Source organism: Mandrillus leucophaeus, unplaced genomic scaffold, assembly GCF_000951045.1.
Source record: "Mandrillus leucophaeus isolate KB7577 unplaced genomic scaffold, Mleu.le_1.0 Scaffold829, whole genome shotgun sequence".
NCBI classification, from domain to species: domain Eukaryota; kingdom Metazoa; phylum Chordata; class Mammalia; order Primates; family Cercopithecidae; genus Mandrillus; species Mandrillus leucophaeus.
Window position 1 is genome coordinate 332,451 of NW_012109019.1, and position 14,888 is coordinate 347,338.

Genomic DNA, 14,888 nt, shown 5'->3' on the forward strand with positions numbered 1-14,888 from the left:
ATGGTGTGCGCCTCTCCTTGCCGCCTGAAGCCCAAGTGTTTAACAGTGCTTTTGGGCACCTCTGGAGGTAAGGCGAGGCACCTACTTACCATGGAAGCAGCTCTAAAAGGAGAATCTTTGATGGAAGATAAGATGGAGGCATCTTTTAAAGCCAGGTGGTTGTTACTTTCTGTGTGAGTGAATGAACAGAGGTGAATTTTGGCAAGTCCCGGGACACAAAGTGCAGTGGTGCTGTCTCACCTAGGTCCCTTCATTGCCAACCTTTTAGGTTTCATTATGATTATATCTCAGCACCTAGCACAGTTCCTGGCAAATAGTGCTGCCACACATTTTTTGAATATACATATCAGTGTCTGCTTTGTGGCTTTTTGGCATACAGACTGATGACCCCATGGGCACCACTGTATCCTAGCATGGTTCTTCAGCTGGTCATTCTGAATGATGCAGAAAAAAGAACAGGGTCTAATCATTTTAAATTCCTCCATTATTAGACAACATAAAAGGAAGAATTAATAAATTGACTGGAAAAATTCAACATTTGGAGAAGAAATGATTGATTTCTATGTATGTCTATATCAAAGTAAATTCCAGGTGAATTAAGGATTTGTATATGAGTAATTAAGAAAAAAAGCGAATATTCATACTATCTTGGCCTTTCTAAGCAAGAGGCATAAGGAATAGGGTAATATCTTTGATTGCAGTTGATGGATGTAGTACACATATTATTTGAAACAAAATTATAATGCAAACAAGTTGGGGAAATATTTGTAATATAGGAAATAGTATTCTTAATGTAGAAAGAGTTCTTACAAATCAATGACAAACTCCCCTATAGACAAATGAAAAGAGAATTTATTAAAGAAGTGATATAACTAGCCAGTAAAAGAAGAAAAAGTTTAACCCTGCAAATAATTATTCAGGACTTAGTAGAAAAGCTACAATGATAAAGACTGTATTGGCAAAGGGTAGACTGGTAGATCTGTGAAATAGAATAGAAAGTCCATAAATAAACCTACACATACGTGGCCAGTTGATTTTCAACAAAGGTGCTAAAGCAATTCAATGGAGAAAGAGCCTTTTTTCCAGCAATGCTGTGGCAACAGTTTGATATCCATATGAAATGAAATGAACCTTGATCAGTACCTCACGCCATTTGTAAAAACTCAATCTGTGTCATAGATGTAAATGTAAAATGGAAAACTATAAAACTTCTAGAAGAAAACATAGGGGATCTTTGCAACCTTAGCTTAGGCAAAGATATTCTGTACAGTACCAAGAGCATGATCCAAAAAAGAAAAATTATGAATAATTAACCAAAAAAGACATAATATGGCAGATAAGCACATGCAGATGTTCCACACCATTAGTCATTAGGGAAATGCAAGTTAAAACCACACCTGTTAGAATAGCTAAAATTTTTTAAACTGACAATACCAAGAGCTGGCAAGGGTGTGAATGGAGCATTTGAAACGCTCGTACATTTCTGCTGGGAATGTAAAATTGCATAACCAGTTAGAAAAATCATTTGGCAGTTTCTTAGAAAGATGAACATACACTTACCCAGCAGTGGCCCAGCAGACTCACTCCTAGGTATTTACCCAAGATAAATGAGAATTTATGTTTATACAAAAGCCTGTACATACTTTTTTTGTGGCTTTATTCATTACTGTCCCAAACTGAAATAAATTGTGGAACATTTACACAATGGAATACTGCTCAGCCATGAAAAATGGTGACCTATTGATGTGTACAACAACATGAGTGAATCTCAAATGCATTATTGGGAAAAACCAGACGGCAGAGACTACATACTCTGTGACTCCATTTCTAGGCAAAACTTGCAAGGACACACAATAGCTGTGGTTGTCAGGGACTGGGCTTGGGGAAAGGTTGACTACAAAGAGGTACAAAGGAAATTTTGGGGTAATACAGCTGCTCTGTATCTTGATTGTGGTATTTGTTACGTGACTGCATTTGTGAGAACTTGGAGAAATGCACCCTAAAAATGGTGAATTTTGTTGTATATAAATTATACCTTAAAGAAATTAGGGAAAAAATAATCAGGTCAGTATACATTAAAACAGATCTTTATAATTTTACCTAATAGGCTAATAGTAAGGATTATCTATGGTGTTGGTGAATAGGGGGCCCTCCCACAGGCTGCTAATAAATCTTACTGGCGTTAAATATGCACTACTTTCATAATCTGAAAAAAGTAGTGTTAATTTGAAAAACAAGAAATGTGTGGTTATATTTGAGAGAACTTTTCTAAAATTTTAATATGAAGGAAAATCTGAAAGTTATAATCCTACATGGAACCAACCAGGTTGTGTATTTATTGTAATTCCTAGAAAGATATACTGATTTTTTTAAATACAGGAAAGTAAGTTGCATACATTTTAAAACCACACGTCTCATTTAGGTATTATGCCTGGAGAACTAGCCAAAACAAACATTTCAAGAGCTAATATTTTGAATTTTGAAATTTGTTATATTAAATTTGCTATTTAAAGTTCATTTCTCTTTATTCTCAAATGAGGAAGTTAGTTTCCTGGCAAGCTTAAACATTCTAGAGAAACCTGCATAATGTATCTTCTGTTAAAGGACATACCTTGCTTGACTTTTATCCCCAGTGCCCAGAAGGCTTTGTTTCATTAAACTTTTTTTGCTTTTTGAAAGAGAACCCATTTTCTTAGCCTGCCATTTGCAGCAGGTGATTTTTATCAACTGGTGTTTTAATAGCTTGTATATTCGTCTTATGTTAGCACACCTCGGCCTCACACAAAAGACTGTGCTTTTAACATCAACTTAAGAAAACATCAGAATACTCCACTAGCTATCAAACTAAAACATTTAGTTGGTGGACACTCCAAATGTATAAAATGCGAATTCATATAGGTCTCTAATCTAGTTGCATTTGACTGACTAGACAGAATTGGACATTTTTAGATGTGGTACTAAATTAAAATGTTTCTTCTTTCTAGTTTAAAGTTAGGCATATACGCCTAAAATTGCATTGCATTTGTCATAATCTTGTGAGAAATTTGAAATGTGAAATCACTGCTTGAAAGTAAATTTAAAAAGTCACTCTGTATCCCTGGTGAAGCAGTTCTCCAATGGGTCCCCCCTTGGATGAGTATCCGTATTGAAACTCAGCTAAGCAGCCATCAGAGGATTTGAACCAGGTCTCTCTGAAGCTTTAGGCCAAGCATGCTATTTTCATTAGGGCACACTGAAAGAAATCGCCCAAGTATGATGTTTTCACCGTCTTATCTTTCCATTTTCATTTGTAAAGTATTGTTCCTGAGTGGTACCAGTAGCAGGTTTGTAAAATGATTTTATGAAGGAATGCTGAGTTGGTAGGGTGTCTGCTCCTTGTCTGGTTTGGATTTGTGTGAATGTGTGCATTCCCACAATATGTGATTGATAACACTTTGACTTCTTGAACTTTTTCTGTTTTACTTGAAAAAACAAGTTTTCACAGGGCCTTAAACAGGTGACTGAAATAAACTGCAGCTTATCTTCATTGATTTATCCCACCACAGTCTGCTCTGAGCACTTCTTAGTCTCCTTTTCCTCTTACCTTTTTTTTTCCTTTGTGTGTCTGTGCGTGTGTGTGTGTGTGTGTAGGATTGGGAATAACCACCACCTTCCTCTGTACCCTAAAACTCTGCATCAGCGGCCTTTTGACGGGGCCCCAGAATATTTGCAGAACTCTTTAATTTCAGGTTTTCATTCAGCAAACTTCTGTTGAGCAGGCCCTAGCTGAGTGTAGACTAGTGCCTGCTCAACAGAAGGCCCTATTCTGCACTCACGGAGCTCCAAGTAATGGAGGGAAATAGAATATCTGTTATCACAGCCCATTGTGATGATGCTGAAATTGTTAGGTAGCCCAGGTTTCTAAGTTGGAGGACAGTGTGGGAATACCTTGGGGAAGATGAAGATCATTGGAGGATTTTAAGCACGTAATAGAATTGGCAGTGCCTCCTTGATCTGGAAGTCAGAGGACCCTCAGAGTAGGGAGTCTGGAATGTCTCCTAAGTTTACATTGTACCGACCAGGGTAGATGGGGAGAAATAAACTTGGGGGAAAAAATGATAAGCTTAGTTTTAGCAGCATTGATTTTTGAAGTCCCCAAGGGACATTTAGATGAATTAAGGTCAGGGAAAGGAGTGTTTTAAAGTAGGTATCAGATGATGGCATTCATTCTTTTTAGGGGGGGGAAAAAAACCATTTCCCTGTTAAATAATAAAACCTTGCTTCTAACTAAAGTATTGATAAAACTAGGAATACTAGACATATCAGAAAACAGATCTAAAAAACTTGTGCAAGTTCTTCATTCCTCTTCTGTTTCTTTCTTATGCTGTTCAAATGACCTGACCGTTTTCTACTTTTGGAATGCTTTCTAGTCATGTTCCTTAAAACTAACCACTGATCTTTTTGGAACAAGAAATAATCATTAGTAACCAAAGCTCTACATAATTTTGAATGCAGACATGTAGTTCTTCTGTGTAAATAGGAACTCAGATGGATAAACGTGGGCAATTAGGTGTCTGAGTGTTGTACAGAAAACAAAGGTCCTAGGTTTTATTATAGAACTCCTGGGACCTACACACTCCTGAAACAATACTTGCTATTCTAAGAAAGCATTGCCTTCTACATTAGTGTTAGGTCTTATGTCAGTGGCTTGTGACCGTACTTGGAACTGAAAAGTGATTGCATAAATCCTGGCAGCTGTTAAGTGGTCTTGTAAAAGGTGCCCCATTTTATCTGCTGTGGTTTCAGAACATTCTACTTCTATTGCTTCTTTCATGATTTATGGCTATACTGATAAAAGAAAGCTATTAAAAGGAAAAAATAGAGGTTTCTACCTAAAACTCTTCTTCTGGTCTTCCCATTTTTATTATTTTCTAATCCTCCTCTTTTGTTGTATAGATAATTCACTTTAGAAATGACTTTTTAGGAAACCTCTCAGTAGTCCTGAAGTCCCCTCCCCACGCTGTTGGCATTTGCTTTTCCTCAGATGAATGATTAGCATGTTCTTTTACTCTGTTTTGTTTTCATTTTGATCTTAAACTCTACCCCAACCCTAGAAATAGCATAATTCAGTTATATTATTATATATAGACCTGCTGAGTGTTAGCCAGATGAGACTTCAGTGCTCCTTTCTGTGACCTCATTTCCAGCTAGCTTGAAGGCAGCCAGTAAGGGGAAACTTGTAACTCCCACCCTTTATATTATCAAAAACTTCATTATCTCTTCACTCCTTCCTATAGTTCCACAAGTTGGGGTTTTGTTTTTTAACCAAGCTGATTACATTTATTAACTATTTCCTTTTTTTCATTTTTATTAACTAAGCACGTATAGCTGGGTCTGAAATAAAAACATACACTTCAGATAGTCGTATCTATATGAAATTTGATTCAGATGGTTGATGTTTGGTAACCCGTGGATCTTTAATGTGAATAGACAATTCCATTAACATTTTTTGGAAATGATTATAGCGTAAGGTCCCCTGTACATTTTGCTCCCTTACACCCCCATCCCCCATTTACGGTTTCAGTGATCCCTTGCAGTCTTAGGATCTCAAACTGAGGCTGTGGTCTATACCTTAGGAGTTTGTAGTTTTGTTAACATGTTTTTTTTTTTTTTCTTACGGAAAAAGATAACCTAAAATATTCTCTAAAATGAACGGTTTTTCTTTTTTCTTAAGAGATGGGGTCTGGCTATGTTGCCCAGGCTAGAGCACAGTGGCTATTCACAGATGTGGTTTAGCACACTGTGGCCTCAAATTAAGTGGTCCTCTCACCTCAGTCTCCCTGCTAGCTGGGACTGTAGGCATGCATCACTGTTCCCGGCTTAAAATGAATGTTATATTAAGACGATACCACTTCCCACCCCCATTTGTGGAGGAATATGGTGGATAATTTTTGTTGATGCCATCCTTAGTCCTATAATACCAGATGTCTAATTCTGGGGACCCAAGCTCCTGAATCATCACCTTTTTTTAAGAAACCTCAATTACTAAGAATAAGAAGCTTTCCCTGTTTCTTCTCCCTCTCATCTCAAACCGTATTGGCTTTGTGCCTCCTTGAACTTACCTACTGTCTGTTTCCTATATCTGTTTTGCTAATTTCCACTGGAGCATCCTTTGTGGCTTAGGAGGCTTGTAAGGGCAAGGGCATCTCTCATTCATCTCTGTCTGCTATGCCAGGAACAGTGCCTGCCACAGATGAAGCAGGGCAGGGCAGCAGCAGCCACCTTTGAATGTTTTCTCTGTGCTGAATACTTAGCATGGATTCTGTTTTAATTCATTTAATGCCCACAGCAGCTTTACAGGAAAGTAGATGACTATTAGTACTCCCATTTTAAAGATTGTGAACACATTTTAAAATAGTTTGGTAAAGTCATAGCACTCTGTTTAGTGGCCTCTTTTTATTCTTTGCTTTGGCCCTTGGGATGAAAAAGTAAAATTATTCAAAGACAAAAGTAAAGTAAGAAGAGAAAAAGTATGGAAAATAAATACATGGAATAAATGGCCCCTTGAATAATCACATTGTCTCAGTGGGAGAGTCATTTGCCCTCTCTGAAACTTAGTTACCCTGCTGTTCTTTTCTAGTTTAAATGCTTCAAATTATGTTATTTAGCTTAGCCAACTACTTCACATAGAATTGTATTTCTATGTTTTTCAACCTTTTAGCATGTCTATATTTAGAAATTATTTGAGCCTTAACTGGAAACTGCGGTTTTATGTTGCTTTTCTTCTTTTTTATTCTTCTAATTGTGTGTCACATCATAACAAGCAGAGTGTGTTAAGGTGATTGAACAAATCATCCTGAAGAGAGAATTTCCAAATAATTGAACTTGTTGTTTGTGAGGCTAATCTTTAACAGAAAAAGAAAGTTTTCTTCAGTCAAATAAGAATGTTGGGTAATTGTTAGTTGATATTTATATTGTTCATTATATTTTTAAAACGTTATTTTGAATAATTGCACTATCAGATACCCAGTTTGGCATGGACAAGAGGTAAAAAACCAAACTGGTTTATGCACAGTTATAGTATGAGATAGTAGAGGAAATAATGTAATTAAACTCATTTTATAAAAGTTGATGTTTTGTAGGACTTATATGGAAAGATATATATTTATTGTATTTCCAATATGTATGTATTAGTAGTTAGGTATGATTATAAGTAGTCACATTAAACATTGTCAATATTTGAACAATAGAAGAAAAAGTTTTTATCTACCTGGATTTTTATTGTTTGTGTATTTTCATTGTAAGCCATTTAAAATCATCCCCTTTTTTGCTGTGGAGGGGTAGCCAAGTATATATTATTTTTTAAAACTTGGTAGGTTACCCTCCTTGTATAATGGACATAGTTGGAAAGGTGGGATTTACTTTACAGTGAATTTCTAGAACATAACTTTTTGTAAATGAAGGACACATTGCAATAAAGGGAGAATAATTGTAATTGCCACTTGTTCACAGTGGTGGCTTGGGAGTTGGGACAAGTGACCCAAAATAGCAGGTTCAAGTGGTACAAAGAGGAGGATTTAAGTTAAACATCAACTGTATAAATGTCCTTTAAAAAAATCTTAAGGTACTGCTAGGACTGGGGTTATAGATTGTTTTCACTGGCTATTTAAAGAATAGATGTGACTAGTCACCATTATTAAGATATGTTTGATTTTTGAATGGGGATGGCTCTCTGGATTCCAAAGTCAAGGCAAAGAAATGAAAGTGAGTGGAGTGGACTCCTGAGTCAGCTTGCTGTCTGGGGACAGATAATGCATGCATTCAAAAAGCAATGTCAGACCTCTTAGGGACACTGCAGAGCCAAGGGTTTGGACTGAATGATCCACAGGTCCCTTTCATCTTCATTTATGTAAATGTTTAATTTCAGTCGGTTTTTTTTCATCTGATTCATTAGTTTCCATCAGAGTATCCTTAGTAAAATTTATTGTACATATAAAAAAATCACATTGTGTGTAACTTTGGGTTTCTGCCTTTGTGGCCAGTCTTTGTTTAGTTTGAACCAAGGAAAAGATATTTTATTAAGTTTTAATTATCTTGGGAAATAACATGGAACCTATATTATTTTGGGTGTTTTAAGTGTAAATGGAAACAGCAGTTGAACGTTAACAGATGTGATGACAAAGGCCGTGTGGTCTGCCCTTCCATTCTCTTTTAAGCCTTTTGTGGTCTAGAATACTTCTTGAATTGGTTTCTAATTATGTGAATGTTTATATTATCATGTCTGTTCTTTAGTTTCTGGAATGAATGAATGATTTGTGATCCCTTTCCTAAGTCCTTTTCATCTTAAAAATTTTTTTTCATCTGAACAAAAGATCATTTTCCCATATGATTGATGGATTTGCTTTTTATTTAATGATGAAAGAGGTAAGGAGTTGTTTCTTACTGTCAGAGTTAGTCTAATGCTAGAGTTGAGAGGTCCTTAGATGTCAGGTAGTCCAGCCTTACCATTGGTGCAGAAATGTCTTATGCAGAATTTTAGACAGATGTTTCTCCTGTCTTTGCTGGAATACTTTTAGTGATGGATAACTCACTGCCTTTTCTGGTATTGTAACGGCTCCATTGAGTAGTTCCCCATTTTTAAGCTGAAGTGTGCCTCTTGGTTACTTACACCTTTGGTCCTAGTTTCATCCTCTGGAGTAATACATAACCAGTCTTTTTCCTGATTGACTGTATTGATGGCCATGTTTCTTTCCTCCTTGAGCTTTAATTTTCTTGCCTATAAAATGACATGAGTTACTTCACCTGGTTACTTCACTAGCATTGAGGTAAAGAACAACTTGAGATAATTGTGACCTTAGGCAAAATTCTTTTCAGATCTCAGAGTATTAATATATTAGTTTTATTTCTGGTGTATATTCTAATGGGAGAAACAGCAGTGTGTTGTCTGTTGGCTTGGGCACCTGGATAGATACTTTCCAGTTGATGTTATTGTTATATTAACAAAGACATTAGTTTATCTCTTCATTGAACATTCATTGACCGTTCACTGTTCACTAGCACTTACTATAAAAACAGTGAAGAAGACAGACACCTTCCCTGCCCTATTGGGGCTTCTTTTCCTTCATGGATGTTTGTACTTTGAGATATAAATGCTTTTGACTGCTCAAGATAAAATAATATTGTTAGCCCACTTTTACTCTTAATGTTTTTGGTTTTCTAATTAGTCCAGTATTTAAAAGTATGTCTTTGATTTATAGATATTTGGAGTCTGGGAGTGATCCTTTTCATGTTGGTGTGTGGGCAGCCACCCTTTCAAGAAGCCAATGACAGTGAAACACTGACAATGATCATGGATTGCAAATATACAGTACCATCCCATGTGTCTAAAGAGTGTAAAGAGTAAGTAAAAAAAAAAAGTATGTGGAAACCTTAAGGACTCAGATTAAAACCAGAAGTTTTAATTCCATTAACATGTCAAGAAAATGTGAGAGGACTTCAAACATCCAAGCAGCTGGGTTCATTTTAATTTTTGAATTTAGTATTTCCACTGTTGTTAAGAGTGTTTGGTGGGGGTGGGGGGTGGTGGTTAACCCCTGAATATGATCTGAAATTTAATATTAGAGTACAAAATGTATTCATCTATTTCTTATTCAAGAAATCTATTACATGCCTCTTCAGCCTTCAGGAGTGGCGGTTATTTCACTTGAAGTAAAGAAATACCATGGGAACTACCTTTCTCTGCATGAGCAAAAAGCAAGATCACCTGGAATTGTTTTAAGTTCCAGAGAAGAGTTAGGGCATTTTCTTTCCTGAATAGACCATCGACACACTATTTGAGGGTTTACATAGTATGTCTCATAATTTGCTTCACACACGCCTCCTGCCAATTGACTAAAGCTGTTTAGGTTTATGCGACTGTGGGAAGCCAGCAACAAAAAGTATACTCGATTATTTGGAATTTAAATTAGTACATAGTACTATGATAATGTGTAGTGAGAAATACAGTAATGGAATAGAACTGTTGGAAGTTCAGTATTTCATTGACATTGTAAGTGACATTTTTTTAATGACCTCAGCTGAGGTTATAGCCACTACTTAGAGGACTTTGCTGTAGAAACAGTTTTGAGTTTCTCCTATCAACTGGTAAGAAGGAAATCTGATTGCTTGAGGAATTTTTTTCTCTAAATGAAACCCCATCTCAGGTGGATGTTTTAGAACTTAGGTATTCAAGGCTGAGGCAGGTGGATCACGAGGTCAGGAGATCGAGACCATGCTGGCTAACACGGTGAAACCCTGTCTCTACTAAAAATACAAAAAATTAGCCGGGCGTGGAGGCAGGCTCCTGTAGTCCCAGCTACTTGGAAGGCTGAGGCAGGAGAATGGCGTGAACCCAGGAGGTGGAACTTGCAGTGAGCCAAGATTGTGCTATTGCACTCCAGCCTGGGTGACAGAGTGAGACTCCGTCTCAAAAAAAAAAGAACTTAGGTATTCAAACTCTGGATTCAAATATTGACTTCTCCATTTACTAATGATGTCAGAGTGATAGAAACTACCACATAGGGTTATTGTGAAAATTAAATGATTTAATACGTGTGAAGCTCTTAGCTCGGTCCTTAGCACGTAGGAAACTATGAATATTGATGATGATTATTTTTATGACCTTACTGTTAACTATTCTCTACCCCAGGAAGCAGGGCAGCTGTCTGGGGGCATATGTTGTCTGCATGTTGGATGTTTGTGATTCATGTTATAATTCAATGAGTATTTCCACAGCTTCTACTGAAAAAGCTTATTTTTATATTGATATATATATCATTCAAATAAGTATACAGTGTATATGTAGTAAAATGAGTACCTCTGTACCCCATTATCTAGCTTAAGAAGTAGAACAGTTCCTACTGTCTAGTAGCTGTCTGTGTCTCCCTCCTAGAAGAATTATTTTTAATACTTATTGGGGCTGGGTGCAGTGGCTCACACCTGTAATCCCAGCACTTTGGGAGGCTGAGACAAGTGGATCACAAGATCATGAGTTCGAGACCAGCCTGACCAACATGGTGAAACCCTGTTTCTACTAAAAATACAAAAATTAGCTGAGTGTGGTGGCATGCGCCTGTAATCCCAGCTACTCAGAAGGCTGAGGCAGGAGAATCACTTGAACCCGGGAGGTGGTGGTTGCAGTGAGCTGAGATCATGCCACTGCATTCCAGCCTGGGTGACAGAACAAGACTCTGTCTCAAAAAATTATTATTATTATTACTGGCAGGGCGCAGTGGCTCACGCCTGTAATCCCAGCACTTTGGGAGGCCGAGGCGGGCAGATCACGAGGTCAGGAGATCGAGACCATCCTGGCTAACACGGTGAAACCCCGTCTCTGCTAAAAATACAAAAAATTAGCCGGGCGTGGTGGCGGGTGCCTGTAGTCCCAGCTACTCGGGAGGCTGAGACAGGAGAATGGCGTGAACCCCGGAGGCAGAGCTGGCAGTGAGCCCAGACCGCACCACTGCACTCCAGCCTGGGTGACAGAGCGAGACTCTGTCTCAAAAAAAAAAAAAAAAAAATTATTATTATTGGGGCCAGGCATGGTGGCTCATGCCTGTAATCTCAGCACTTTGGGAGGCCAAGACGGAAGGATCATTTGTGCCCAGGAGTTCAAGACCAGCCTGCGAAACACAGGGAGACCCTGTCTCTACTAAACAAACAAAGAAAAAAAGAAAAATTAGCCAGTTCTGGTGGCCCATGCCTGTGGTCCTAGCTACTGGAGAGGCTGAGGTGGGAGGATGGCATGGGCCCAGAAGGTCGAGGACACAGTTAGCTGTGATTGCGCCACTGCACTCCAGTCTAGGTGACAGAATAAGACCCTGTCTCAAAAAAAAAAAAAAATTATTGGGACTATTTAGGTTTTTAAACTTTTTTCCTGTATCAGTTTTGCTAAGCTGTGTTTTTTAAGGGACATGTCTGTTTTGTCTAATTTTTCAAATGTATTAACCGCAAGTATTTATCTTTTTTATTTTTTTGAGATGGAGTCTAGAACTGTCACCAGGCTAGAGTGCAGTGGCACAGTCTCAGCTCACTGCAGCCTCCACCTCCTGGGTTCAAGCGATTCTCCTGCCTCAGCCTCCCAGTTAGCTGGGACTAGAGGTGCGCACCACCATGCCCAGCTAATTTTTGTATTTTTAGTAGAGACAGTGTTTCACCATGTTGGTCAGGATGGTCTCGATCTCTTAACTTCATGATCCGCCCACCTCGACCTCCCAAAGTACTGGGATTACAGGCCTGAGCCACTATGCCCAGCCTATAGTATCTTTTAGTTGTATTTTTTAAGTCTATAAGAAGTGTTGATATAGTGTCCTTTTTTATTTCAATAGTGATAAATTGTGCTTTTTTGTCTTGATCAGTTTTGCAAGAAGTTTGTTATTTTATTAGTCTTTTTCTAAGAACTACCTTTTGCTTTTATTAACAATTATAATTTTTGTTTTATGTTTTCTTAATTTTCTTTTCTCTTGTCTGTAGTATTTCATACCACTCACTTCCATAGGCTAATTCTGTTCTTTTTCTTTCTGTTGTCGGATACTTAGCTCACAAATTTCCCTTTTCTGTTGTAATAATTTAAGGCTATAAATTGCCTTCTGATACCATTTTAGCTGCATCCCACTGGTTTTGATTTATAGTCCTTTTGCTATTATTCAGTTCTAATAAGTATTTTCTAGTTTGTGTTGATTTATTTCATGTGTGAGTTTTTTACAGGGGTGTTTTACATTTCCAAATCTATGGCATTTTTCTAATTAGCTTTTTATTGATTTCTGCCTTAATTGTGTTATGGTCCAAGAATAATAGCCTCTATGGTACCAGTGTTGTTTTTGTTTTTTTGGTTTTTCAAATTGCTGAGGCTTGCTTATGGCCTAGCATAAGATCTTTTTGTTCTGGAAAATAGTGTATATTTTCCAATTTTGGAGTTCTGTATAAATCCTTAAAATCAAGCTTTTTGATTATGCTGTTCAAAATTATTTGCATCCTTTCTGAGTTTTTTTTTCTCCTAGTTGATCAGTTACTGAGATATTTTTCCACCGTGATGGTGGATATGTTTTATTCTTGGAGCTCTGTCAGTTTTTGCTTTGTTTTGAGGTAATGTTATTAGGTGCAAACAAGTTGAAAACTGTCTTATCTTCCCATTCTATCAATTTGTATCAATGAGGTAATGGCCCTCTTTAGTACTGCTTTTTTGCCTTAAAAGTCAGTCTGTGTTGTCTGTTTTTAGCCACACCAGTCTTCTGTTGGTTACCATTTGTGTGCTGTATAGTTTTTCTTTCTTTTCTTACTTTAAACTTCCCATTGTTCTGGTTTTCAATACATCTTTTTTTAACAGACTGGAGCCAAGTTTTTCTTTAATCCCATCTGATCATTTTTGTGTTTTAAATGGAGAGTTTATTCCATTTACATTTATTGTAGTCACTGATAGATGTAGATCTATTTATGCCATCTTTTTGTATGTTTTATGTTTGTCCTACTTGTTTTTTTCCTTTCCTTTTTTTTTTTTTGAGACGGAGTCTCGCTCTGTCACCCAGGCTGGAGTGCAGTGGCGCGATCTCCACTCACTGCAAGCTCCACCTCCCAGGTTCATGCCATTCTCCTGCCTCAGCCTCCCGTGTAGCTGGGACTACAGGCGCCTGCCACCGCGCCCGGCTAATTTTTGTATTTTTAGTAGAAACAGGGTTTCACCCGTGTTAGCCAGGATGGTCTCGATCTCCTGACCTCATGATCCACCCGTCTCAGCCTCCCAAAGTGCTGGGATTACAGGCGTGAGCCACCGCGCCCGGCCTTTTTTTTCTTTTTACCCCATTCTTCTTTGGAGTTGATGGAGGATTCCTTACCTTTCCCTTTTGCTTCCTTCTTTCTCTTTTTCTTTCTTTCTTCCCTCTCTCCCTCCACTTTCTTCCTCTCTCCCTCCCTTTCCCTCCCCCTCCCTCTGCCCTCCCTTTCCTCCCCTCTCCTTCCCTCCCTTCTTCCCTTTCCTCTCCTCCTTCCCCTCCCTCCATCCTCTCTCTTGCTGTCTCCCTCCCTTGCTCTCTTTCTCTCTCTGTCCTCCCTCTTTCTTTTCTTAGGGTCTTGCTTTGTTGACCAGGCTGGAATACAGTGGTACAATCATACATCGCTCACTGCAGCCTTCAACTCCTGGGCTCAAGTGATTGTCCTGCCTCAGCCTCCTGAGTAGCTAGGACTACAGGTGCTTGCCACCATGCCTGGCTAATTTTTAAACTTTTTGTAGAGACTGGGTCTCACTATGTTGCCCAGGCTGTTCTCGAACTCCTGGTCCCCAGAGATCCTCCAGCCTCTGCCTCCCAAAGTGCTGGGATTATAGACATGAGCTACCATGCCCTGCCAAAGTTTTTCTTTTTCCCTTGTTTGACTTTCTCCCTGAATTAGCTAGGAAGTTATAGTCTGTTATTTTAGTGATTTTTCTACCTGTTTTAACACAGATACACATTTTTTTGTTTATTTTTGTTTTGGTTTTGGTTTTTTTTGAGACGGAGTCTCACTCGTTGCCCTGACTGGAGTGCAGTGGTGCGATCTCAGCTCGCTGCAAGCTCCGCCTCCCAGGTTCACGCCATTCTCCTGCCTCAGCCTCCCGAGTAACTGGGACTACAGGCGCCCGCCACCACGCTTGGCTAATTTTTTGTATCGTTAGTAGAGACGGTGTTTCACCGTGTTAGCCAGGGTGGTCTCGATCTCCTGACCTCGTGATCCACCTGCCTTGGCCTCCCAAAGTGCTGGGATTACAGGCGTGAGCCATCGTGCCCGGCCAAATATAGATGTTTTTATACCTTTTTTTTTTTTTTTTGAGATGGAGTCTCACTCTGTCGCCCAGGCTGGAGTGCAGTGATGCAATCTTGGCTCACTGCAGCCTCCACCTC

At 38.5% G+C, this 14,888-nt stretch overlaps 1 protein-coding gene across 2 annotated transcripts in view; it reads left to right on the plus strand.

Moving 5' to 3' along the window:
- Positions 1 to 14,888, plus strand: part of SNRK (SNF related kinase) — a 62,083-nt gene that overhangs the window by 33,596 nt on the left and 13,599 nt on the right. For both annotated transcript variants that reach the window (XM_011968082.1, XM_011968083.1), the window contains exon 4: positions 9,237 to 9,378. In XM_011968082.1, the coding sequence (XP_011823472.1) occupies positions 9,237 to 9,378 (142 nt within the window). The remainder of the gene's footprint in view (positions 1 to 9,236; positions 9,379 to 14,888) is intronic.